The sequence below is a fragment of the Thunnus thynnus genome, chromosome 8 (assembly GCF_963924715.1).
Source record: "Thunnus thynnus chromosome 8, fThuThy2.1, whole genome shotgun sequence".
In the NCBI taxonomy this organism is placed as follows: domain Eukaryota; kingdom Metazoa; phylum Chordata; class Actinopteri; order Scombriformes; family Scombridae; genus Thunnus; species Thunnus thynnus.
Window position 1 is genome coordinate 28,684,452 of NC_089524.1, and position 26,845 is coordinate 28,711,296.

Here is a 26,845-nt window from a genome sequence, read left to right on the forward strand (position 1 = left end):
TTTATGACACATCAAGTATTTAAATGACTGAAAACAAGTGAAGCCAGTAGAGATTTCTAAACAGCATAATATGAAGATTTCTTTTGTGGGCTCGATACACAACAAAAGCATTTCACAAAAGACTCATTGAACCATGAAAGCAGATTATGAACCACATTCATTGAGCATCTGGCAAGTATTCCACATTAGATGATATTAGAATACTGGATCATCACTTTCATGAAAATGACCTTTATTCTTTTGTGTTACCTTATGGGTACAAAAACATACAGAATGTACCATTCTGAGATTTTAAAAAAAGAGGGTTTGCCTATTCGGAGCAGAGTAAAATATCAGTTCAGGGTCACAGTTGAGGGCATCATTATGTTTGGCATCTCAGTCATATTAAGGTCATTGTTATTTGCTTGTGTGGAGCAAGAAATCTGTTGGTTGTCACGCTGGTTTGGTGGCCTACAAGTTGTAACAGGCTGTCTCAACTGTAAGCCTGTGAACTACACTCAGTCATATTTTGACAGATAGATGAGTCATTTTGACGTTTATGGATTCTCACAGTGAATTATTATCACAGTGACTGACATCATCTCCTCCATAATGCCAGACCCCTGGAGCTGCATCCAAGTTTTAAATGAACTGGCATCAGCTCAGTGTTGGCTGTCACAGCTGCAGTCTGGACTACAGCAGGAAGGCAGCAGCCCCGCAAAGAACCAACGAACACAAACAGGGTTGTGAAAGCGGCACACTTCCAGTTTCAGTTTCGCAATCTATTTACTGGCTCTTGATGTGGTCCTGGTAGTACAGATCACTGGGATTAGGGTGGAACAAAGCAGGAAACAACTCCCAGTGCAAGAACTCAGATCCTTTGCTTGAGTAAAAGTAGCATTACTACAATATAAAGCCTCTCCATTAAGTTAAAGTCCTTAATTAAAAAGCTCACAGAGGTATGATCACCAAAATATATTATTACTGATGCAGTAACATGTAATAATTAATGTAGCTGATGAAGGTGGAGCTAGTTTAATATACTGCTGAATAGTTCTGTGATCAATATTGATGCATCATGTTTTATAAATATATATATAATAAGTTTTGTATGTAAAGTATCTGCAAAGTAACTATAAACTGTGAGGTAAATGTGTAAAAAGTACAGTGTTTCTCTATTAAATGTAGTTGGGCAGAAATACGAAACAGCATAAAATAGAAAACAAATACAAGTACTTCAACATTGTACTGCAGTACAGTACTTGAGTAAATGTATTCAGTTACATTCAACTACTGCAGTGTGGTTTGTTCGCACTGACTAATGGGGCAGTTGTAAGAGCAGGTGCCACAGAAATATTTCATATGAAGAAAAAACATGGCGCAAGACTGTTTCCACAGCACTGCCCATCACACCTAGCATTTAGAGTGTCTGGTATAAAACACAGACACCTTCAGGATGGATGTGTTTTTGCAATACTGTAAGTCTGAGACTAAAAGTGCAATGAACTAGAATAGAACTTGAACATAGTGCCAGTACCAAGACTGGTTTATGCACTGGGTATAGTGAACGGCTGCCTGGAGGGGTTGATTAATCAACTCAACTCATCTTAAAAGATGAGTTGATTAATCAATTAGTTGATCGGCTTACAACTAATAAGCAATTGTTTTAATAATTGATTAAATGTTTGAGTCATTTATAAAGAAAAAATGCCAAACATTCTCTCGTTCCAGCTTCACTAATGTAAATAATTGCTGCTTTTTTGATCATGTGAAAGTAAACTGAATTTTCTTAAATACAGTATATATTTCACAATTTCAAAATTATAATTGTGAGATTCTTTTTTTTAAAGTTTTGTACTGGTTTCTGATGTTTTAGAGACCCTAACAATTAGTCAATTATTTGAAAAAATAATCTGCAAATACTACTTTTAATACTTAAATTGGCTTTATACTTACATAATGTTTGACTTTCAATAAATTAGTCTTTAATCAAATTGTAAATAAACAAATGTAAAGGCTAGTTTTTGCTGCTGTGCCCCATTGAAGGTTCATTCAGCCCCGGCCAGTACAGCAGGTTTCCACTGATGACAGGATCCAGTCATCAGTGGAAACCTGGGACATTTGTTGTTGTGTCAAACTAGAAACTAAGCATGTCACAACATGATTAAAACACTTGTTTGACACAACTATTGCTTCATTATTGGTAACCTACATGATCACAGAGAGGAGAAGCTACTGCAATATTCAGGTAATGACAGTATCAATATCCTTTTACATATTAGCATGTCATTTTATTGGTATATACATTTTATTGGTTTATTGGCAAAGTGAACTCTAGTCTGTGCTATTTGAAACAATTTGATCAAAACGGTAAAGGAAAAGAAACTAATTGTGAAAGAGGCCACAACACAGTAGGTGGAGAGGTGGAAGGATGAATGGCAGATACCTCAGATGGTACACAGTTAAAGAAAAGTTCAAGAAAGAAAAGGATTCTGCATGACTTTGGTAATAAGACATCTTTATTAATCATTTGGAGAGACATGCTAGATCTCTGTACAGTGTGAATGGAGAGCCAGCTCTGATAGGTCTGATCAGGTCTGCTGCACAGAGCTGTGACAGAACATACACACCCTCAGGGAATGGCCATGGCCCCCCATCCTCAAATTACAGACCCCCCCCAACATCCAAAGACATTTGTCACATCACTTGGTCCATTTCAGGGAATGTTAAAATGGGCCTTCAGGAAAGGAATGGTGGGTTTGACTTTCGTATTCAAGGGGAAAAAGTACAAAGGAGCAACTGATCAATAATTTTATCTTCATTTAAAAATAAATACCCAGCTCATTTCTGAAAACGTGCTCTCCTTACAAGGCTGTGTGGTCTGTAATGAGAGCTGTACATTCCTGCTTCAACATAAATATTCTGCACAGAAACAGAAGAGAAAAAAATGAAGCATTATGAGAATAGAAGTTTTTTTTTTTTTTTTTTTGTCATTTAGAGGGGATACAACTTGTAATGCAACCTGTCTTTGTCACTCCCAAACCCACAAAAGAGTGTGTTCCAGTCGAGATCTCTTGTGATACCGGATCCAACTCTGTCTCTCGTTATTATTATTATCATTATGATTATTATTATTATTATCATCATTTGGCTCATTATGTGGGTTAAAAAGGCTCACTAGTTCTCACAAGAGTGCTCCCCTTTTTGGACATGAGTGAACAATTCATAAATGTTTTACTCTACTCTAAAGACACAGTACTCCAAATGTTATGGAGATTATTTTACCATGTTTCTAAGACTTACACTGTCACGCTAATTCTAAAACATGTTCTTAAAAAGTGCAGTAAGATTTCACTTCTAAGACAAGTCAAATCAAAGTAGTGTTCTCAACACTGGCTGACTTCACCCAGCAGTACATTATGATACTTGGCTCTAAAAAAAAAAGAAGATCAAATTGAAACAACATTGCAACATTGCATAATGCCAACGCCAGTAGTCAGTTAAAACACAAGCAGCAAAGAAAACCTCATCTCAGTGGGGACGCGTTACGTGACAGTTTCTACAACAATCGGACAGGTCTTGAATTATGTGACTGTACATTTACAAATGAAGCTTTACATAAACTTCATATTAACCTGAAAGGTCTACATGTGCAAATTGGTCTTTTTGTCAGGAATGAAACTGCTCATGTGATGAACAGTTATGAGCATCACCAAGTTAAGATGGTGCACTGATTTACAATGTCGAAGGTCTGGTCTGTTCACAGAACCTGAATTCAAGTCTACACAATTAAAGATCACCAGATGGGGAACTTTGTGTTTATGTTCGTCTGTGACACAAGGCAAGGGCTTTGATTCTCTCCACCTGCTCCATTACATGTGCAGACTATCATAATCACAACTACCAAGATATCACACAATGCAACAGCAGATGTCATATTGACGTGAACGGGGGGTGGGGGGGAGTCTATGACATACTGCAAACCAATGGTGATCTAAACGGTAACGAGAGTCCGTCAGTAATGTGGCAAGAATGACACGACTTGGCAGTGGCCCTCTATGAATGCATTCTAACGTTGCCTATACAGAAAGCACACATTTACACACACACGACAAAAAGATAATCTGAAGTCAAGTATACAAATCCAGTTAATAAACAAAAGACTTGGACTAGTCATTATCAGAGTGCATTAAGTCACTGGTGTAATGTTACCATTTACATAATCAAACTCGTGTACACTGGTAGACAGTACCTATGCTCAAAAACTAGGCATGCATTAGATACTCAAGATGTTACTGTTCAGTTTTTCTTGTAACGTCTATAAACGCAAAATTGTGGATCCCACCGGGGTTTTGGGCAGGAGTGCTGTGATTGGTCTGCCAAACCAGGAGGCTTTAGGCATAAGTGTGGTTATGTTTGGGTAATAAGCCATGAGATGGATAAGTGTAGGTGTAAAGTTGAAAATGGCTACGTAAGGGGTTAGGTAAGAGTTTGGTGTGGTTAAGGTTTGGGTAAGAGTATGGGTGGGGTTTCCGTTTACACCCATAACAACAGTGGGATCCATAAGTGTACGTCTAAAACCATCTGTTCTTGTCGAGCGCTCAAATACAGAGCTTGGTTGTTTGCATCTTTTAAAAAGACAACCGTTCCAGAGAGATTTCCCTGAATATACAAAAATACAAAAAGAAACTGGGGAAACTTCCTTTTCTACTTAAAAAAAATGTATACACATAATCTGCAACTTGGGGATCTTTTTCACATCTTTGTCTTTTTTTATGTTTCTTTTCCTTTTCTTTTTTTTTTGCAAGTTGTAAGACTTTTTGGCAGTTTCATTAACAAAGTAGACTACACTACTTTATAACCAAATTCACATATTGCTAGTTCCAACCGATGACCAATAGTCAGGTGAGGAGGCCAGATTCTCAACGTGCAAAGTCAACTGCAGGTTAACCAATAGGAAGCAACATAACAAGCATGTGGTGTAAATGATGTTTTCCAGGGTTGTACTTAGTATTAACAAGAGCAGCCGCCTTCAGTAGTCTGCGGCTCCTGCGGTTTGTCCAACTTGATGTCAATCACTGGAGGAAGACGTTAAGGAAACATTGGATTTGGCAGTATAATCGAGCAAAATGATACAGGCTGTATTCAGTAACATGCACCAGAATGGTTCAATTAGCTTATATAAACATTTTCAAAGAGGAAACGTAGGAGAAAATGATGAGTTCTCTTATAATCTTACACCATGTTGTGTTCAAAGAGCCAAAACTACTGGATGTATTTTAATGGAGGACTGTAGTACCACTTTACCACCACTAGATGATGCTATTTCCTATGATTCTATTTATTTTCCAGTTCAAGGCATCAGCAATTCTAACAGCCAAAATACAAATTAAATCCAGTTTTAAAACATTATTCCAATACAATTGACCTAAATAAGTTTTCAATTGTGGGGGGAGATTTGTTGCTGGGAGTAAAATTTCTAAAATATCCTTCTCTGACATCATGTACAACATATTCAGCTCAATAGGAAATCTCCTCTATTGTTAGCAGGGTCATAAACTGAGTATGGATGTTGGCTAAAATCGTTGGCACCACTGTGCTACAATTAAAGCTGATGCACAATGGAGTGTTAATGAGATGTTGCTGTAAGTCAGAATGATTCTGCAGTTTTTTCACAATGTGTTATTCCTAGTGAATCCTCTATAGCACACCTCCTCTGTCTTAAAGAGACAAGGAGTCATGACTGCAAATGCTTTCATATACCACTGCTGGTGAATGTGGTAGCAGCAGACTCTTACTTATTATTCATTTTCTGGTGAGCATTATGCATGTATAAGGTGGGGGGGCCTACAAAAACTGTGGCCTACATATTGTATGCAAGTGAGAGTGGGAAATTGTCCCAACGTGGCTTTCAAATGCCCATCCCACAGCAGGGCTCTGCAGTGAGGCTGGTGCAAACTGTAAAATATAGCAGTTAATGTATATGTTTTCATATTTTATGACAGCATGTCATCATGATCTTCAAATGCAACATATACCTGAGCGTTCCCATCTGGAATCTGGACCTTATATCAGCAGCCAACATTACCAAACCAAATGAACAGCCTCAGCCCCGAATATTTTACTCCTCTGATACGTGTGTGTGTGTGTGTGTGTGTGTGTGTGTGTGTGTGTGTGTGTGCGTGTGCGTGTGTGTAGGTATAGTCTACAGTATGTCCTGAAAAGTGAGTAATGAGTCCCATTCTTGTGCTACCAGTAGATGTATTGTAACAACATAACATTTGTTTCATGTTGTAAGGTTATGCCAAAGTACGTCAGGAAGTTACTGGCTTGTAATAGCTGTTAAACAATAGATGGGTAGCTTAAAGCTGCACAACACACTCATATTATCCATTTAACATGGCAGCCAGAGGAAACTGAAATATTTTGACTTGAAATGATATGTTAAACCTGCATTCACCTGTAAACTGTAAACACAACTTTGACATGTTTTTGCCTTTTAAAAGGTAATATGGCAGATTAGTTAGCAAACATTTGTCTATTTAGACATGCAGCAGACATGGAGCAACATTAGCATCCATTTTTAGTCATGTCGTTGGCCTTATAAGTGAATATAATCCAATATTCACCCTCCTTTTAGCTTTGTGCTGATCTCCACTGACTCTTGATAAAAATATCTTGTCTCTTTAGCAGCTAAATGCTCCACTGTGTTCAGCAGCTAGTTGCTAACTTTGTCTGCTATTGCAATGGGTTTATCAGAGCTTTTTAGCTGGAAACAACACTGGTTAGAGCAGTGAGAGTGAACCAAAACAGCAAAACTAAAACAATGAGCTGAAAGACGCTAAAACAATCTGTAGAGCTGAGGGGAACTGCATAGTTGGATTATATTTCACTCTGTGTTCATCACTATGAGTAACTCTTCATAGTACACATAGTTATTTGATCCATTGTTAATATGAATGTAACTGATCAGAGCCGCTTTAAAAATCATATCTTACCAACTGGTTGAAAAAAAAAGCTAAACATGTGAGACATTGATGAGTCCCACTTGCTCTGGGGAGAGTGACTGTGTCTGTTAGTGTTTGAGAGGCAGCACAGGAACATGCACAGAGCCGACAACACAGTTCTTTTGGGAATATCTGAATGATTCTTTGGGGTCTCAATTAGGGGGAAAACAACACTATTCTCTGTTGCAGCCATATTTTGTTATTTATGCTGAAAACACGAATGTTAGGGTTGGCTTGTGAAGTTAAGCTGTAACTGCTTCACCAGAACTCAAAACCAGTGACATCAGTTAAAAGACGTCATAACCCAAACCACATAGCTTTACTTTGCCTTTACAAAGACAAGCTCAATTAAATATAAAAAAACTTTAAACACAATATATCACGTAACCATTGAGTGCTACCTTACCTTGACAATCTTTTTTGTGATTAGGGATGAACGTGAGTCAGGTGGGTTTTTTTTTGGACTCTCATTAACATCAATGACCCCAGCACTTGATCTGGGTCAAGCACCCACTTCACGCTCTCTGTCTGCAGATCTGCACTGGTGGTAATACACACTAACTAGGTAGGAAATTGTTCTCAGAGAGAGAGCAGAAGACTGACCCACAGGCCTTGACATCCAACCATAAATCAGAGTGACCCAATTTAAAACAGGCAATTAAAGGGAAGAGAGAGCATACTGTGAATACTGTTTAAATACATACTGAAATTCACAAACCTAGGATTCATTTTCTAATAGAAACACGGTGGAACCACAGCGACAAAAATGTTCCATTCTTACATTTTTGTTGTTTATAGGTTTTAACTCATCTACTTTGACCTTCTTTTTTCCATTATGGTCCACAAAATGGTAACTTAATATAAATAAGAACGTAAATATAAAGCGATTAAATAAACTACACTTAGAGTCTATATATGACACACGTATGTATCCTAGACTAAGGCTATTTCTGTCCTTCCCTCCGTGAGATCGATACTGTTCACAATGCAATAACAACAGAGGAGCTGCTCCATTAAGTGACAATGTCAGCAGAGGCAAAGAGCTGCTGCAGAACTGTCATCACCTGCCATCCATCACCACACCTCCACCTCACACCGCTTCCTCCCACCTCCATTACAGCTCATTAAAATGAAGATAAAAACCAGGAAGAGAGATAAAGGTAATTGGCTAGATGTGAGTGATGCATTATAACCAGGAAATATGGCTGGCTGCAATAAAAAGCAAAAGGGTGATCGCAACAGCTCAGAGGTCTGTTAGGTTACTGAGTTTATGACTGAGGTCATGCGGTTTGTAAAGGCTGGGTGACTCCCAGTAAATGATGAGTGGGCTATAATCAGTAATGCACAGGGAGACCAAATGTAGGCATTGCTTTACTATACCGAGGTCAGCGTCTGATTTATGTTTAAGTTACAGCAGATAAATGCTGCAGTGTTCATCAGGATGCCCTGTTAGACGGCTTCATGCTGAAAGAGTAATGACAGAGCTACAGTATATGCACATGGTAAAAATCAAAGGCAATTTCATAATTCCTCCACAGTTACCATAGAGATGGCACCCTACTTTGTTTGTTGAGGAGGATATGAAGGACTGGTGCTGTCAGAAGAGAAACAGCGACAAAATGAAATGCTGCTGGTTTTAATACATGAGAAAAATGCCCACAGATTTTAGTTTTAGTTGCAATTGACAACATAATTAGCGGCTTAATGTTATGTTAAAAACAAAGGATAATGTAAGAGGTAACTAAAAGAATACAAGGGTGGTTGGACATACCTATATTATGGAATTTAATTCTAAAAAGACTAAATTTGGAATATTAGATTAGGATTTGGAATATAATATTAACTCAGACTGTTGAAGCCTTAAATGTACATACTTCTGATAAACTCTGGAATACATTTTTGCACAGAACGTGAATTGGAGGCATGTTAAGGAGTCTCATAGCAGCCAATATGAAAAGAAGGAATGATTACATCAAGATAAACTTTCAATTTTCATATTGTCATGTGATCATTTTTTTACGACAGACTGAAAAAATATGAAACTTTCCTTTAATGATTGAGTTTGCCTCATTTGCAGTAATTACTGGCAAACTGCATAACAAAAGAGACATATGTGCTTGTCTGGAAATATTTCACCACTTCTGTTGAAAGCGAAAACTGAATAATGAGTAAACCTGGCCTATGGGAGATGAATATGTATATATAGTGACCTGTGTGGTGGAGTGGTCTAGACTAACTTGATTTAACATCAACTGAAAAGCTTAGAGAGTTCTGCAACCTGTGGTAGGAGGCAAATTTTCACTATCACTATTTGATGTGTGGGTGGGTTCGGCTTTTGTTCTGGCCACATGGCTTACTGCATGTCATTAAGTTGAATTTGAAAGGCTTATCATTTATTTTATTACTATGGTTATTATTTCTCTGCTTTATGTAATATCTGTGGTGATGTATGTTTGTTTTTGTGTGAGTGGAGTCATGAATATTTGTTGTTTTTCTTGTCTTTATTTACTGGTCATTAGGTGACTCCGCCTTGGATGTTTATTGTAAAAAATTAACCTCAACAGTGAGATGGTGTCACTTGGGTCGATGTGTGTTGCTATATTCTTTTCATAATCTGTTTAATCTGTTTAATCTGCTTTTGTTTTTGTATTCATCTTTCTCTTTAGGAGAAAAAAACTTTAATAACACAAGAAAAAAGAGGATAATATAAAGCTTCACAGTGGGATACTTTATCTTAAATTAGCTAAATTATTTCAAATGCTTAGATTACTGTAAATACAAAACTGTAGGGGGTTCAGTTCAAATCAAAAACTGTAATTGGTGCTGTGGAAAAAAGTCATTTAGTTTTTACTTGAATAGAAATATCTAATGAGTGTGAAGTGTAAGCTGCCTTATTGTTGGATACATTTACAGACTTGAAAATCAATGCAGAAGCGTGAGAGGAGCCCAGACAGCCCGAGGGCTCTCTTTAGTTACTGATGAAAATTACAGCTAATGTCTGTGCACACATCTCAGCTGCTGCAATTATCTCCTCTGACATCAGATATTAACTTGTGCGTTTCTGTATTGTGGAGATTTACACAGAGAGCATATTGAGCAGATTCTCTCTTTAAATGCAATCAGAATAAATATATTCTATACTGTGTGTGTGTTTATAATTCATAAGACTGGAAAATGCTCTCAATAACTCTGTGATATTTCAATTGCTTTGCAGTAATAACCTCTATTTCCCAAGTAAAAAGGAAATGCTGTTAGAATTCTATGAGAGTGAAGAAGTAATGGCTGCAACCCCTGACAAATCTTCCACAGGTGGAGCAGTGACACGCTCAGTTGACAGCAGCAGATATGAGGTGCCAGTTAGGAGAGCTGGGTGCAGCAGGAGCAGCAGCACAGCCAGACTGATGACTAGATGCTGAGAGTCCTGTCACTGGTTTAAATGAGCAAACCTGCCCACCCACCATAGACAAAACTGCAGGCACCTATTCTCTGACTGACCAACTCCTCCTGCAGTTGTCAGGCACCAGTGCAGAAAAACAGTTAGCAGGAGTGTCACGCTGAGAACACATTTAATTGGACAGGTAGCTGACACCTATTTAAATAGGTGCCAGTATACAGAGCTCACTCCTGGAACTCCTTTAATTTAGTAGGGAGCAGTGAATGATGCTATCACATCAGGATTAAAAAGAGAAAAAAAAGTTTTCGTCTGAGCTCAGTCTGCTCACATGATTATTTTAAATAGGTTTTCATTCCATGAAAAGGGGATTTTCATAATATGATCATGTATCTGTTGGTCAAAGGATACTCCCTTCTTTGCTTGTTTCTTGCATACTTTCCATCCCTGGAAGAGCAGCTGCCACACGTCGAAACAGCTGTAAGGAAAGAAAGAGAATGAGGACTAAATCAGGGATACACAGTGCTAGCACTGATTTCATCTTATTTTTTGTTGAATCACTGGCCTCCTACTGTACATCTGTGTATTTAAGGTGGTAAAAGGTTTCACATGTTGTGGCACTGTTACTGCAAAACACTTCATATTTCTGTTAACCATTCTTCTCAACTATGTTTTTTAAATTGTGTTGCTTTCGATTTGTTAAACCCATGAATTATTATTATCATTACAAAGTGCAGACTGATTTCAAAAGTGTGCGCTACATTACCACAAAACAAAAATGTAACTGACAAAATGTAAAGACGTGATGGATCACCCTACTTATGTTTCAAGTCTGAAAGTACTGTCTTGAAATGAACATAATTACCAATTGTGACACCAGGTGCAATTTTGGGTACATCAAATTGGTTCAATGTATTATAATGTAAAATGGTCCAACATGTTTGAAATTTCAAACCTTTTTGACTCTTTTAGTTGAATAATTAGCTGTAGTGTAGTGAAGCTTTACAAAGAGACAAAGGATATTCTCAACCTATCAGACATCTACACTACATACCATTCAAATCAAAAGTTCTGATTATGCCTCTGGCTTGTTCCACATTACTACATTTATCATCTATAACTACAGGATATTTTTAGGGATGGCACATCTCAGTTTTTATCACGTATGAGCCCTTTTGTGAGCCCTCATTTTTGGCTTTATACGCTTTTCACATACTGTATGCAGTAGTTCTCTGCAAGACCTGTAAACATACTTTGATGTGTAAATTCAGTGGAGTTCCCCTTTAAGTATCTGCCCTTCTGGGAAGAATTTTAACATTCAGTATTTATAATGAATAAAATGAAATAACACAATAGTGAAAATGATTTTTTAAAAATATAATAAACATGAGTAAATGTATCTAAAATACGTCTGAACACATAACACAAGAGTCATGTATACATTATTATTTGCCAAATCCTTCAATGGTGTTGATGAAAAACATGATAGGTAGTAGATAGTCATAATAGGTAGTCTTCTTATATTATTTATTATTTCTCATGATGATGGTTAAATTGATGCCTAAAAGCTTAATTATGCTGACACAACATCTCCGTGGGTAATGATGACACAGCCAAACAGTGGGAACACTGTAGCCTTTGACCTTTGTTCTGTTCTGCAGGTTTCACACCACCATGTTCCATCCTGGCATTTCACTGTTAGTGTCCGCAGCCCTGAAGTAAGGTAAAGAATAGGCTCCTCTGTCCATGCTGCTATGGGGTGAGAGGAGAAGCGCCTGCCAGCAACACCATTCACTGACAGACACAATACAGCTTGCCTCCATCTCTCTACTTATTAACTTAACAGACAGTTGTTGTTTTAAACAACAAACATCTGTTTAGAGACAGATCACTTTTGTTGAACCAGGCTACGCTTCACTTTGTATCTGCAAACCCCAAATCTCTTAAACATTAGTATAACTATTTAAATGACACTAAAGGAATGAATACTTGCACAGTTCAGTCTTGGTGAGATGCTGGTAGTGGCAGCATGGACGCACACAGGAAGAAATATTGCACTCTCACTTTTATTCAACAGCGCTTCTATGAGTGTGTCAATATTATATATTATATATATTCATATAACAAGAACAAGAAGAGGCCCCTAAGCGGTCTCAATATCCTGCCTTAATAACCATAACTTGCTGAAAATAACCAGTAATGCTATGACTTTGCAAATGTTCTTGTGGTGAAATAAGTGGTTAGTTTATTTATTTATTTTTTGTACCATTGTGAAAAAAGAGGTAATTAATTAAGCTAATCCATATATTCATGTCCAAATATTTGTCAGCACACTTGTCTTTATGAAACACCCCTAGATGAACCCCTAGTATGAACACTGTTGCTCTGTGCTAAAGGTCAGCATGCTAGTGTCAGTGACGATGCTAACATACTGATGCTTAGAAGGTATCATGTTTACTATGTTCACCATCTTAGTTTAGTGTGTTAGCATGCTGACATTTGCTAATTAGCACTAAACACAAGTGACATTGGCAGGTACTTGTGTGCTGTTTTAATGTGCTGGAGCTAAGCAGCTAATTAGCTATCTAGCCTGCTAACTGACATTAGTGGTGCATTTTTCCCCAGTGAATGTTTGTTTGGTGGCTTGTTCAACAAGCTAAGCTTCAGGACAAGACAAGAAGGTGACTTTAGCAGGAAAACTAATGGGTTGTTGTTCAGAGTCTGTGGTTCTCGTGTTGTGTGGCAGGATGCTATCAGGCTCAGTGTGACATGCTCTGAGTGAGCAGATGATGGAACAGTATTTAATGTAATAATATAAAACTAGCGTGCACAATAATGAAATCAGAGAATTTAATATATACATTTCTCCCTTTTGGTTTCCGATTTTTTCTCAAAGGAGATCACAGGACAAGTGATTTACAGAGCAGATATGTATACTCAGTTCAGATGCACATATGTCAATCACATCATCTATCAGAAGAACCTTGTGTGAATATAAACCTCACTTTTCACAGACAGACCACCATGTCCCATGGGACATAAAAATGAACACAAAATAATTTGTTAGTAAATTTCTCTGATTACATCAGTCAGTCATAAAAAGAACTGTGTGTGATTCTTTATTAAGGACCCAACATATCTAATCCCCAGACTCCCTTTGAACTACTTCACCTGTTTGACGTTGTAACCTGTCTTGGCGCTGGTCTCAATGAACATGACACTCAGCTCTTTAGCCCTCTGTTCACCTTCCTCAATTGTGATTTGCCTGTGAATAGAGGAGAATTATCATTAATCATAATTATCAGATAATAATATACTGTTTACTGTACACATGGACACAAAACAGAGGCTCATTTTCTCATATTAACATTCAACAAACACAGGTAGATACTAAACAAGAATCACAGTGAAGCCCACTATTTGCAGCTGAAGCTCCTTTTATTCTAGGCTAGTGAGGATACACTCAGACTTAATTAGCTAATGACTGAGAATGATTAATTACATTGTCCTGTGAGAAATTAATAACAGCCAATTTGCATTACATTTTAATGAATCTGGCAGTGACTGTTTGGCTCTGGCTGTGAAACGGAGGCTGTGTCAGGTGTCCATTAACACAAACAGAGAGATCACTGCGGTCCTGCTGACTCCACAGCCTATAGAGCCAGCATGTTCGTTAAGACGACTGGCTTAAATCAACCTGCCACTGGTCTTCTGGGAAAGCCATGACGTAATCCGCCTGTCTTCTTTGTTCCTCACAACACAAAGAGAGTATTGGCTCTTTACTGAATCAAAAATACCACTTCTTTACTTCCAACTTGTTCTCAGTGGTTGTAACGCCTGTATAAACACATATACATCAACAACATTATATATAACTGATCATCTCCTCCTTGAATGACTCTCCCCTTGCATCACAGCACCGAAGAAAGAGAAGTCTTGTGAGATAGGAAAAGAAGTTTCTGTGGTGAGAACAGTGACACTGCATTGGAGATGTATTTACATAATAACACCACCTGACAGTGTTGCACCAGTGCTGCTGTGGCTATTTCTGGATGCATGCGTCTGAGTTCCAACTTAAACAAAACCAAAGCTTATTCGTCATCATACAGGCAGTTGGCAGGAAAATTGCATAATGGATGTGCAATATGTGGCATCCTAGCAACATTCAGGCACGCTAGCGGGACTATTTGGAATCTCAGAGCAGCTCTCTCCTGAAATACTGTACATGACATCAGCTCTCACTTGAGCCACTGGTGATCACACTCTTCAACTGTATAAATATGGTAAGGGAGCTGTGTCATTACTATCCATGGTCATTAAGAACTCAAGCATGTCAAAGAAATAATCAAAATATTGATTTGCTCCTCTTGGTTTCCTTGTGTTTATTATTTTCCAAGTGTAGTCACACAGCACACACATTGACATGTGACACAACAACAGAAACAGCGCGGAGTGAGAAAATGAGTGCAGACAGTGAGGAAATTGTTGGTAAAGTTTGATAAATAAACTGAAAAATAAAATAAATGAATAATAAAAAGTCAACTTTTTTACTCCTGGTCTTCATAAATGATCAATAATTATCAATATTGAGTGAAATGAAACATTTTGTTGTGATAAATTTTTCCACTATATCGCCCAGTCCTAGATGAAGTCAAAGAGAATTTTCAACCGACTCTGCAGTTCCCCCTAAACTCTATGACGCCTTTTTTAGCATCTTTCAGCTCATTGTTTTGGTTTTATGGACCTAAATTTACTGTTTTGATTCCATCTCAGCGTTCTCATCAATTCCTTTCCAGCAGCAGCAGGCGGATGTTGTCAACAAAACGGCTCTGACAAACCCCCTGTAGACTATCTGCCTGGCACCAAATGGCAGACAGACAAAGTTAACAACTAGCTGATGCACATAGTGGAGCATTTAGTGGCTAAAGGTCCAAATACTTTAAGAAGAAGTTAGAGAGTGAATATTAGGTAGACCCACACACAGCTACAATTGAATGCTAATATTGCTCCGTGTCCCCTGGATGTGTTATGCAGCAACTGTTTGCTAACATGTTTATGAGGTGATAACAAAGTGGGTAGCTCTGGGACTAAAAAGTGAAGCCAATGCGAAGTGACTTCAACCTGCATCCTCTCTAATGGCCAGCAGGGGGCGACTCCACTGGCTCTAAAAAGACGTCCGTTTGTATAGAAGCCCATGAGAAAATAACCCTACTTCTCACTTGATTTATTACCTCAGTAATCAGTTTCCTAATGAGTTATGGTCTCAATCATTAGTTTTAAGTCTTCTTCAATACAGCATGATGTTCATTTTGTAAATTATGGTCCCATTTAGAGTAAAATAGACGATAAAGCAGGGTATGTTTTAATGCGTGGCTACCTTGTGATTGAAAAGTCGCTACAGGTGGTGCATGAGGTGCTGTAGTTTGACCATGGGGAACTCCTCCCCAGCTCCAAATATGGTCGCCTCTCATCACCTCCGGCACCAAAAAACCAAGATGGCGACGGTCAAAACGCCAGACTTGAGGCATCAAAACGGGAGTCCACAAACCCATGGGTGACGTCACAATGGCGATGTCCATTATTGTTATAGAGTCTATGATGATAATACATCATTGTTGTTTTTACAGCTTGTTGCACTGCCCCCAAAGTGGCCAAAAAATATAATATACAATACAGGGAGTCATATGCAAATCATCTAAAATCCTGTGAAGGCTCCAGGTAGTTGAGGAGAAGAGGATGGCTGAACAAAATGCAGTCTTAACAAGTGCAGTTTTAAAAATCCCTGAGCTTCTTCCTTTCAGTGAACAGCACACCAGGCTCCACTTGGTTGATGCTGCTAAGATGCACACTAGATTTCCCTTATGCAGGGCTCCAGGGGCTATACGGCACCTAAACTGTGCATACTACAATTTCCCTAAGTCCTAAGCACTGTGAAATGCTCCGCCACGCATGAATGAACAAACCAACAAACACAGAGAGAACCCGGCTCTCACAGAGGTGCTACTCCCGACTACCTGATAATCAAATTGTATGAAACCACATGAATATCTGCTTCTTCTCAATTAACGTCAAGGGTAGTGTTCGATGTGTCAGTGTTGATATAGTGAAAGGCAATGTAACAAGACAATTGCATCATTGACTTATTTTAAGGCATATTTTAAAGGTCGAGCCACACACGCAGCCAGCTAGAAAATGATTTAAGATGTCACAGACAAAAACATTTTGCATTCCACCAGACTTTTATCTCAGCTGTGGAGAATATCCACTCCCTCATATTGAGTGTTGACTCTCAACTCACATTTCAATGTAAGCCACATTATTTACAGTGATGTCAGATCATGTGCCAAGTCATTTCATCAGACACTGACATACGATACACATGCACTACTTATTGTTTTTCATTTATTGCACTGTATATGTCTACAGTCATGCAATGAATCCAAATAAATGATTTTATCAGTAGGATTTGACCATTGCTACTGAAACCTCCTCCCGTGTAGTCTTACTGGGTCACTGAACACGCGCAGCAGTACCGACACTGACAGCAACATTTATCATTTCATGTATGTGAAACATTCACTGGCATCTCCAACCAGATTTTAATGAGGAGTGTCACTAACTGACACTGTAATTGAACAAGAAAAAGGTGGAAAAGAAGGTGAAAAGGGCCTTTTAAGATTCAGAACAGTTGGTTAAGATGGTACAGTAGGAAAGTGGAGCAGGAATAAGCTGCAGTGAAATGCTGTTTTTATTTTTTCAGCACTGAATTGGTCCAAAACATGTCTAGCTCATACACAAAGCAATAGGGCTGATTTACCTCCAAGAAGAAGTTAATTAGAAGAAGATGCTGAGGTGACATTAACACATTTAATGCAGTAAATAGCCTTTACTTCTTTACCATGGAACATTTACTCGAGCTTTAACCTCCAGATCCCATTAAAACCCAACTAAATTGCAGCTAAGACAAATTACCCATAAATTAAAGAAAAAAGGTTCAATAGATTCTAGCACGCTTTTTTTCCTGGGGCTCCATATTTACAAAAATAATTTCACTTCTACAGCTTGTTCTGCATATTAATGACAGCTCAGCTAGCAAAATATATTCAGACAAAACATGAGCTGTAACATGAGCAAGTTTAAAGCACATTATTCAGTCTTGATTTTCCAAGATCTAAAATACTCTCCTTACAACATTCACATAGTGGAAACAGATGAGATGATACATGTATATGCATATACTTGTACTATGCTATTGCTCTGTTGCCTGAAACAAGAGCTTTTTTCTTTTGTCTGCTGTTACAGCAGCTGTGAACTTTGATTGCCAGATCCAGTGAGATGCATCCTGGAAACTGCCATCACCAGCAGTTTTCCTATTCTCCCTTCAGTCAGTTGGATGTATGTTGGGGTATGCCAGCGGGAATTTCTTTCTGCAGTTCATGCTAATAATGCTGAAATGTAACCATATGGCTAAATATTGCTGGCCATAACAATTAAATTCAGGCATGTGTGTGTATAATTTATGCATAGTTACTCACTACATTAGAAAACATTATTTGTGGAAATGAAAATATGTGGAGAGAAAAGGAAGATAATGGAAAGTAGTCTGGTTCTATGAAGGAAGGAAACCCTTCAGTCACTCATTTTTTCAGTTAATCAGATCTGATCAGTCAGCCAGACCAGAAAAATAATGATCGGCTGTTTTAGTGAAGCATCTGTCTAAAACTGAGGTGAAGAAAGCCCCAGATGAGTCATTACTGAAGATAGCAGACCAGAAATAATGCAAAGACGGATTATTGGATCACATGAGGTGTTTATGAGCCTCCTCACTTCATCTTAGAAATATGCTATTAAAAAAACCTACTCTGTACTCTTCTGTTGAGGAACATTTGCTACCGTACAGCTGATCACTGTTAGTAATGTTGATTTAGAGTAAACAAGACATAAATATAAATAAATATCTTGCCAATTTAAGAAATTACTAAAAAAAGGAAAGTTATGTTCTGTAGTTTAAACCTTGCCAAGGGCCTCAAAAAGACAATGTTTGCAGTTTTCGTTAAGTGCTTCAGCAGCCACTGCACATTTCAGCACAAATACAGAAACATATTACATTACTGAGGATATATATAGATTGTTAGGACAAAATGAACCAAGGTAAAAATTTTTAGTTTAATTTTCTACACTGTCAGGAAAATGACATTAACATTTAAAAAATAAGGAACAACAGGACAGAAGATTAGCCATGATTAGCTTCACATTTCATCAATGACTTTACATGTGAAATAGATCTCAAGCAAATACTTTGCACATATGGACCATTAATGCCTTTTATCACAGGGACACAATCTATTTAATGGTTCAGTTCTCCCTTTATTTTATATACTCTTCTTCTTCTACTGTACATCTCTGCTTCACGTCATTTCATTTTTACACTGTGTCTATAGGGATTTATTTTTTCAATCAATTTCTTTCCCCATCTTTTTTTTTTTTTTTATTAAACATCCTGTCTCATCAGCATTTTCTCACCTTCTCTTCATTATGATATGCAGTCAGTTATATACGTACATATAAATGTATATTTGAAAAAAGAATTCCCTTGTGAATGTGGTTCATGATTGCGCTTGTGTCACCTGGGACTAAATCACAGAATAATTTTCCCAAGCAAGCAATATTTTTCTCATTTCAAAGCAAGCAGTGTGACAGGAAGTGACAGCTCAGCTGCGTTATGTCGCACCATCATATAATATACTATAACAAAAGTAAACATAACCAGTTATACCACTGAGTGTATTCATTAAGATATTTGATATATTATGTAGCAAACATTTAATTCATTTCTCATACCTGTCTTCATCTAACGTTGAGGTGGTATTGATATTAAATTCATATAGTAAAATATTATGAGTTATACTGGTCTCAGGATGATCAGTTCTGTCTCATTAATATACAGATTTATTCAGCAAGATGCTCCTACATCTAATCAAATAATCTACTCTGCAGGGGGAGCCTGTGGAGTCGGTCTGATGTTTTCATCATGTTTTGTTCTCGAAGGTATTGTGCTCAACTGAATGTGGCTACAGACAAACAGACGCCTCTGTGCATCAGGGTTGCCATGGTGTCAAGACATGAAAAGAAAAGCTGACAGACAAAATGTGACAGAAGTGCTGAAGTTAGGAGGCAGCTTCAGTAGTAACTACCTACCTCTTATCTGCCAGGTCTGTTTTATTGCCGACGAGCATAATGATGACATCACTTCCTCTCTCTGTTCTCACATCATCGATCCATTTTGACGTCTGCTGGAATGAATTAATGTCTGTTGGGAGAGGAGGGAAACAAAGCAGAGACAAATTAAAGATGCTGTTTGTACAGTTTGCAGTGACATTCAACACGCTGACACATCTCCTGCTGTTACTGCTCCAAACAAAACCATTAACATTTCAGCTGAATGTTGGTATTTTCAAAACAGCTGGCTGGAAAAATGTGAACTCTACTAATAAGAACGGATCTCACATTTAGCATTACATGGTAGTATCATCATCAATAATCCGAGAAGAAGAGACAGTGTTTAAAGTTACTGTGGAAGATCATACGAAAAATCTTATACATTGAAAATATCTTACATATCATGTTATACTGTAGCGTGATCAAAGTCTTAATAATGCCTTTAACCTTGCCTTGTTCATTGAGTCTGCAGGCTTGCTGGCATGCAGACGAAAGGTCATATTGTATTCTTGGACTGGGAATTTGATGAGAAAGACCCCATGTCTTATTCACGGTGAAAAGAGAACATGGCTTTGTGGGAATGGTAGACCCACATTCTTTTCATAAAAGCAGGAACAGAATTCATCTCCTCAGGGCAGCCATGTTACATGTCTTGGTCATTTTAAACCATCTCACTAATTTGAGAAAATAACATTGTCACAAATTTCCCTCACAAATCCAATTGGAAATATTTAACAGGGTTTTAGCTTTATGGTTATGCAAGGGCCATCTTTTAAATACTACTGCTGAATATTACTGGTTCACTACTGTAGAGAAGAAGACACTGTTCTTTCTGAAAGGGGGACCATGTGAGGACTCATTACATTACAGGCCACAAGCTAACTAAAACAAAAAGGGCTGAAATGGTGGCTTTGAAGAGGAAGCTGTGGTGCAATGAACCTAAGAAGCCCCTTGGTTTTTCCTTTTTAAAAACCACCAAAGTGGTTTTTCCTCATTGGCGGACAGAGAATAGAACTTGAAATAGGATCTAAATAATACAATTTAGATAGTCACGGTTACTGGTTCTTAAGAGAATTTGAGAAGATGGGAGTTTAATGCTGTAAGCCGCATCTCATCGCTCAGTGGATCCAATTTGCTTAAGGGAAATATCAAGGAGATATTTGATATTTGTCAAATCTCATCTTGGATTTCACTGCAGTGGGAAATCCATCTGTCACATTGTTTCACAATTAGTAACGGTGAAGTGTTTGCACCAAGGAGTTTTAGAGTGAGAGATATGATCTCTGGTCCCTATGTTGACAGGAATATCAGAACTTACATGATTACAGCTGGATATTTCCAGATAGAGAGTTTGACACTTAGTTGGCCAGTTCAGTAGCTAATTCAAACATTTCACGAAGGACACTGACTTGTAATGTCGTAGACCACCACAGCCACAGTGGAGTCCCGTATATAACTGGGGATGAGGCTCCTGAAGCGCTCTTGTCCTGCTGTGTCCCAGAGCTGCAACCTCACCTGGGGTTCAGAGAGAGAAAGCTGAGGAGGCTGAGATTATTCAGATAGTCAGAGAGCCTGGAAACAGTAGGCTCCCTCCAGGCACACGAGCTTAGACAACACGAACAGGAGCACAGACATAGACAGATACAACACAATACAACACGAGTGTACAGAGCACAAGATCCAGACTCGGGTTTTATTAATATGAGTGGATTCCACATGATGACACTTCCAAGGTCGTACCGCTGAGTACAAGATGAGGAATGGTGAGTCATGCAGGACTTTATTATAAGGATGATCAATTCTACAGTATGTGCTTCTCTCCAAGAGAAAGAGTTGCTGCACTACTGACACGTTGCAAACATTTAACATCTTTCTCACGACATTATGTAGCTGTAACTGAGGTTCTCACCGTTCGATCTTCCAGGTACATGGTTTTCGACAGGAAGTCAATTCCAATTGTGGCCTAGTTAAGAGAAAAGAAATCCATTGATCAACATCACTGTAAAAACAACAAAAAAGCTAGAAACAGATAATGTACTCAGGAACTGAATAATGCAAGTTAAAAATGGAGAAGATCAAGAGGAGCATCACATGTAAAATATAACACAATCTAATACAACAGCACTGCAAAAAATTATACCTTTGTGAAGCTTATCAGGGTTAGTTTTAGTAGTTTTTTTTGAGTAAACTGTTTATTTTTGAGTTTCTGACGTTTTAGTAATTAGGCTACGATATACGGCGTATTGTAAGGTGTACCTCAAGGTATTTAGAGCTGTGAAATGACAGGCAGTTTCAATAAGTTGCCGTCTGCACACTCATTTTTCAAGGATTGTCACCCGCACACAGCTGGCAACAGTATGTGGGCTTACATTTTGAAAATATTCACCTTTAATAATCGGAACAACTGTTTGTGTATTTTTCATGATTTTTATAAGGAGCTGCTTGAAATTATGGCTCATAGCATTATGCATTAGCCATTTATAACAGCAATCTACGGGTTCTCTATTGTGTCTCGATGCAGATGGCACTGTGTTTCCTCTTCAAGGGATGTTTACTGTCTGCAGCCAAGCCCACGGCTCTCCATTATGCTGCCTGCCATGACATCAGGTGCTCTGGCTCAGTCAAATCAAAACCTAGAAATCAATGTTGAGCTGCAGATCTGTTTATTTCCTGATGCCAGAGCTGTTCGGTTTTGGACGTGTGACAATGAACTTTCAGCTCTCACAATTGCAAAGATGGCAAGGCGAGTTTATTTATATAGCACTTTTCAGCAAGAAGGGAATTCAAAGTGCTTTACATAAAACATTAAAAGCATCAAAACAAAGTGCAGAAGAAACACACTTTAAAAGGACATTTAAATATAATTAAAACAGCCATTAAAGAGCTAAGAGAATATGGCCTCTTTTCAAAACAGACAACACAATGCTTTTAAAATATAAGTATCATTATTATAAAAATCTGTATTAACTATTCTATTACTGGTTGCCATCATGGACTTAGTTAACACACCAGTTGATCATCTGTTGTTAGTCTCACTTATATTCAATATTAGACTCTATGCACCTAAAATATTTTTAGAGTGTTTGTACGTGTGTGTGTGTGTGTGTGTGTGTGTGTGTGTGTGTGTGTGTGTGTGTGTGTGTGAGTGATTCCTGTATGTGTGTAGGGGCAGGAGTGTGAAGGGTTCAATGGTATCTGGTGCACGGCTGACCCGAGATTAAGCAGCAGTCCCCAGCTGTATAGTTAAAGCCTGTGTGACCCCAGCCTGCACTCCAACACTGGCCAGCTGGAGCCCCTACTGTAGATGGCTATAGATAAGTCTGCTCGGCAGACAGAGAATAGGACGCGGTTTCCTGCTTGCGCTTCACAGTCAACTTTATTTTTAAACAGTATCATTTTGTACCAAGATACATTTTGATATGTTTGTACCCATCTGTGATTAAGCAGGTGGGTGTATCTGTTGTGTTCGTCTGTGTTAGGCAGTCCAGCAGGGTGCCCACTGCCCACTTTGACAGAACTGGGCATCAGCAGCTTGATCACGCACTTGTTTCCGTGGCGATGCCAGCTACCACAGTGGACTAACTCAGAGAGTCTGGCATGAAGACAGGACGTCATTTATACTCTTCCTTTACACCCAGTCAGATCAAGCTCTCCTAGGCTGAAAATAACAACTCCAAAGAATAAAGATTATGTTTATATTATCGCAATAAAATAGAATGCAAGATTATAACACGTATATGTATTTTTTTGGTCGTATCAGCCACATGACAGACACAAGTCCAGTTGGATTACACTAACTTTCAAAACAAATCAATTTATTCTGGCAGAATTTTAAACACTCAAAAAGTATTTTACAACTTTATATCTTCCTATGTATTACTGGAAGGCATGAGAGACTGCATAAATCACTGTGTGCGAGAGGTTAAAAGCAGTCATTTTGTTAAATTACCCACAACAGCCCATAAGTCTTTTTTAAATTCAAGACAGACTTGAACATCTGGGTCCCATGAGAAAACTTTAAAACTTGCTGATTTGGAGTGATATTATTGACATGACAAAAATATTAGCTTCAGTGAAGTGAAAAGCAGAGTGATGTTTCAGTTTTTCATGGAGGGTGGCAGAGGAGCTGTAGTCTCTCTCTGAACTCAGTGTCAAATATAGAATCCCACACAGACAGCTATACATGAACAGATTAGATCACGTGAAATTATTAATATCCCTTTTAAATTATTAACTAGCTCACATCGTTAGAAGACAGACCATAGCTCTCTCGCCCATTCTGCTGGCAACCGGGGCAAAAAAAAATGCTTTCAACAGATTTAAGGGATTTCACTGTCATTATATACTAAATGTATTATTGACACTTTAACTTGAATATAGCTGTCTAAAGACATTTTATCACATGTGAAATCATCATTAAATAAATTGATTTTGACTTGAATTTTAGATGTGTGAAGACTTCAGGAGCCAGTTATTACTGCTGTGTCCTTAAAAACTCCATCATGCAAAAGAGTTTTAGAGTAGACACCGCAATGACAGAAACATATGTTGAATCCAAACAACACAAATAAGGTCAGCTGACAAAAACTAGTATTTACAGTAGTATGATTATCTGCCTTTTAAAAAAAAAAAGTCTCTTTTCTCTTTATATGTAAATGGTGGACTTCATAGTTAAACCCTATGAGCAGATCAGATAATGGAAGCAGGAAAAGTGGTAGAATGGATTTGTATGCATGTAAACATGGTGAATCAGCTGGCACTCTAAGGCCACTATCTAGACAACACTTAGATAATATTCTCCCTTTGCTGTGAGATAATTGACAGTCTAATAGCCATTTTGAGCTCCAAATGTCATCTGGGACGTTGTTAACCAACAATCTGATGTGAGGGGTCAAACAAACAGAATTTTAAAAATTGATGATGGACATTACAGTCAGGTAATGTGCTTATTTATCTGACTAATCATTCAGTCCAGCCTAAAAATGTGATATCACTATTAAAACCACCTTACAGTGGACTTTCTACCACATGAAAATGGGTTCACTGTGTCAAGTTGTGAGCCACAAGTAAAACCAGATCAAACTACCCCACTCCACTCTTGATTTGGCCGTAGAAAATGAATTATCTCAACATACAATAGAAGTACATTCGAAGAGTAAATGTAGTTCACTAGAACACAATTCTATCCAGTCAATTCTGAAAGGAAGTAGTGGGATGATTAATGTTCAAAGTGATTCAGCAGTGGGCGCATTACTGCAGTGATGGATTAGACGTTAAATATGGTCAGGAGAAAATTCTAAAGGATAATTCCAAAAACCAACGTTGTGATTTGGTGGGATTGTCTTGTGGTCAGTCTGTAAAGATGCCACTGATTCTAGGGAGTTCTGTCTCCTTGTATTAAGTAAGTTCACTATAACATTCAGCTGTGAGGTTGTCATGCAGCATGAGGCCGGCAGTATGATCCACACTAAATCATATTTGGTGTGTTAGCACAGGCAACACTGTGGAGTTATGATTAAACAGAAATGTAACTTTTGACTTTAATCACTGCATGTACCTTAATTAACGAATGTAGGACTTTAACTTGGAATATTTTTGAAGTGTTTTTCGAACTGTGCTAATGCTGCTTTTTATGTAAGTAGAGAATCTGAACACTTCACATGCCACTGCTGCTCCCACCAGAACTTTCAAGGTCCTCCATCTGGCAGGGACGCTGATGGACCTTTTGAGTCACAGTGAGCATTCTGGCAAATGCTCACAGCACCGTGTTTGACAGCAGTCTGTGAACACACCAAATCTGATTGATTTGAAGTTTACTGCAAACACAAGAGGGAATGGATGAGTCTATGATCACGCCTCCTTCCTCAGACAGCGGGATGCATTTATTTATATATTATATGTAGATTATAATAATTACAACATGCTATATTTGTAACCACAGTAATGAGTAGTGACAGCACAGTAGGTCTATTTAACTCACATTATTTGTGTCACAAAGCATTAGGAGTAGACTTTTACCCCACTACAATGTTTATTTATGACTAACCCAATCTTCCAGTGTGGCTGGTTAAGAGGAGGTAAGAGAAGATATGTTTAAATGTCTATATTACACCATTTTACAGGACGTTTTTACAGTTTTTCAGTTTTAACATAACTTTCAATGTTCTGATTGGTTTCTGTTTACTTAAATATGTCTATTAAATACATCTTTTATGTGGAAAATTGTTTACAAACTAAACTATTTTCAAATCTAGTATGATGACAACATTCAATGGAAATAAAGAAAGAGAACTACCATGGGCATAAGTTTAGTTTATGTAGAGTTGTAACAATTAGTCAATTAATCAATTAGTCGATTAACAGAAAATTCATGTAATTCAATGACAATTGAATATTTTTAGGTTGTTGGATTGTTGGTCACACAAAACAAGCTGATTGAAGGCATATTCTAATACATTTTAGATGGCATTTTTCACTATTTTTCAACATTTCATGGACTAAATGACTAATAGATCAAGAAAATAATCAGCAGATAAATCGATAATAAAAAATCATTAACTGCAGTCCTCATTTTGTACCTTTATTATGTTATCCTTTGCTTAAAAAAAGCCACAAAGTGTTACATTTGACCTGTTTTTTGAAATAAAATAATAAATGAGATGCAACAGTTGCACTAAATGGCAGAGTGTTTGGGCAGAGCAGACAGAGCTGTGGCCTGATACAGTCACAGCCTGGTGGCCAGGCCTGACTGACAGCTCCAGCACAGCTGACAAAAGCGTTCTGCCTCTGGAGGCCTCTTAGCCCTTTAGCATGTGCTGCCAGGCAGTGAGGACGCCTGCCTCTGTCTCTCTCGGCTGGGTGGCTGCTTGATGGGAGTCTGCCGCTTTAGAGGCTGCAAATCTGGCTCGCCTCACTCACATCCTCCTGCTGACTAAAGCCACTACCACGCTCAGTTTCATCTTTCTGATGGCCCCTGGTCTCTAAATATACTGCTACTCTCCCTTCAAAGGAGTGAACTGGGTCTGTTCAAATACACATGAAAAAAGCATGAAAACAAAAACATGCATCCTGGAAACCATAACTTCACAAATCTTCTCAGCCAGACAGATCTCTCCTGCAGGCTCACATTCAGAGAGTCTTTCCATCCTCACTTGACAGATCCAGCATCCCCCTCTGAGCAGCAGCATAAACACTCACGCTGAGCTAATGCATGCAGCATTTTAATTAATACTCAAAGGTCTCAGGAGCT

General features: G+C 38.1%; 1 protein-coding gene across 1 annotated transcript in view; it reads right to left on the reverse strand.

The window, feature by feature from the left end:
• Positions 1-2,476: 2,476 nt before the first annotated feature.
• rab6ba (RAB6B, member RAS oncogene family a) overlaps positions 2,477-26,845 on the reverse strand; it is a 58,989-nt gene continuing 34,620 nt past the window's right edge. The window contains exons 3-8 of the mRNA XM_067597806.1: positions 21,506-21,559; positions 21,006-21,111; positions 19,576-19,687; positions 13,549-13,642; positions 10,789-10,855; positions 2,477-5,057 (exon numbers count right to left, since the gene is read on the reverse strand). Of these exons, the coding sequence (XP_067453907.1) occupies positions 4,993-5,057; positions 10,789-10,855; positions 13,549-13,642; positions 19,576-19,687; positions 21,006-21,111; positions 21,506-21,559 (498 nt within the window). The 3' untranslated portion in view covers positions 2,477-4,992. The remainder of the gene's footprint in view (positions 5,058-10,788; positions 10,856-13,548; positions 13,643-19,575; positions 19,688-21,005; positions 21,112-21,505; positions 21,560-26,845) is intronic.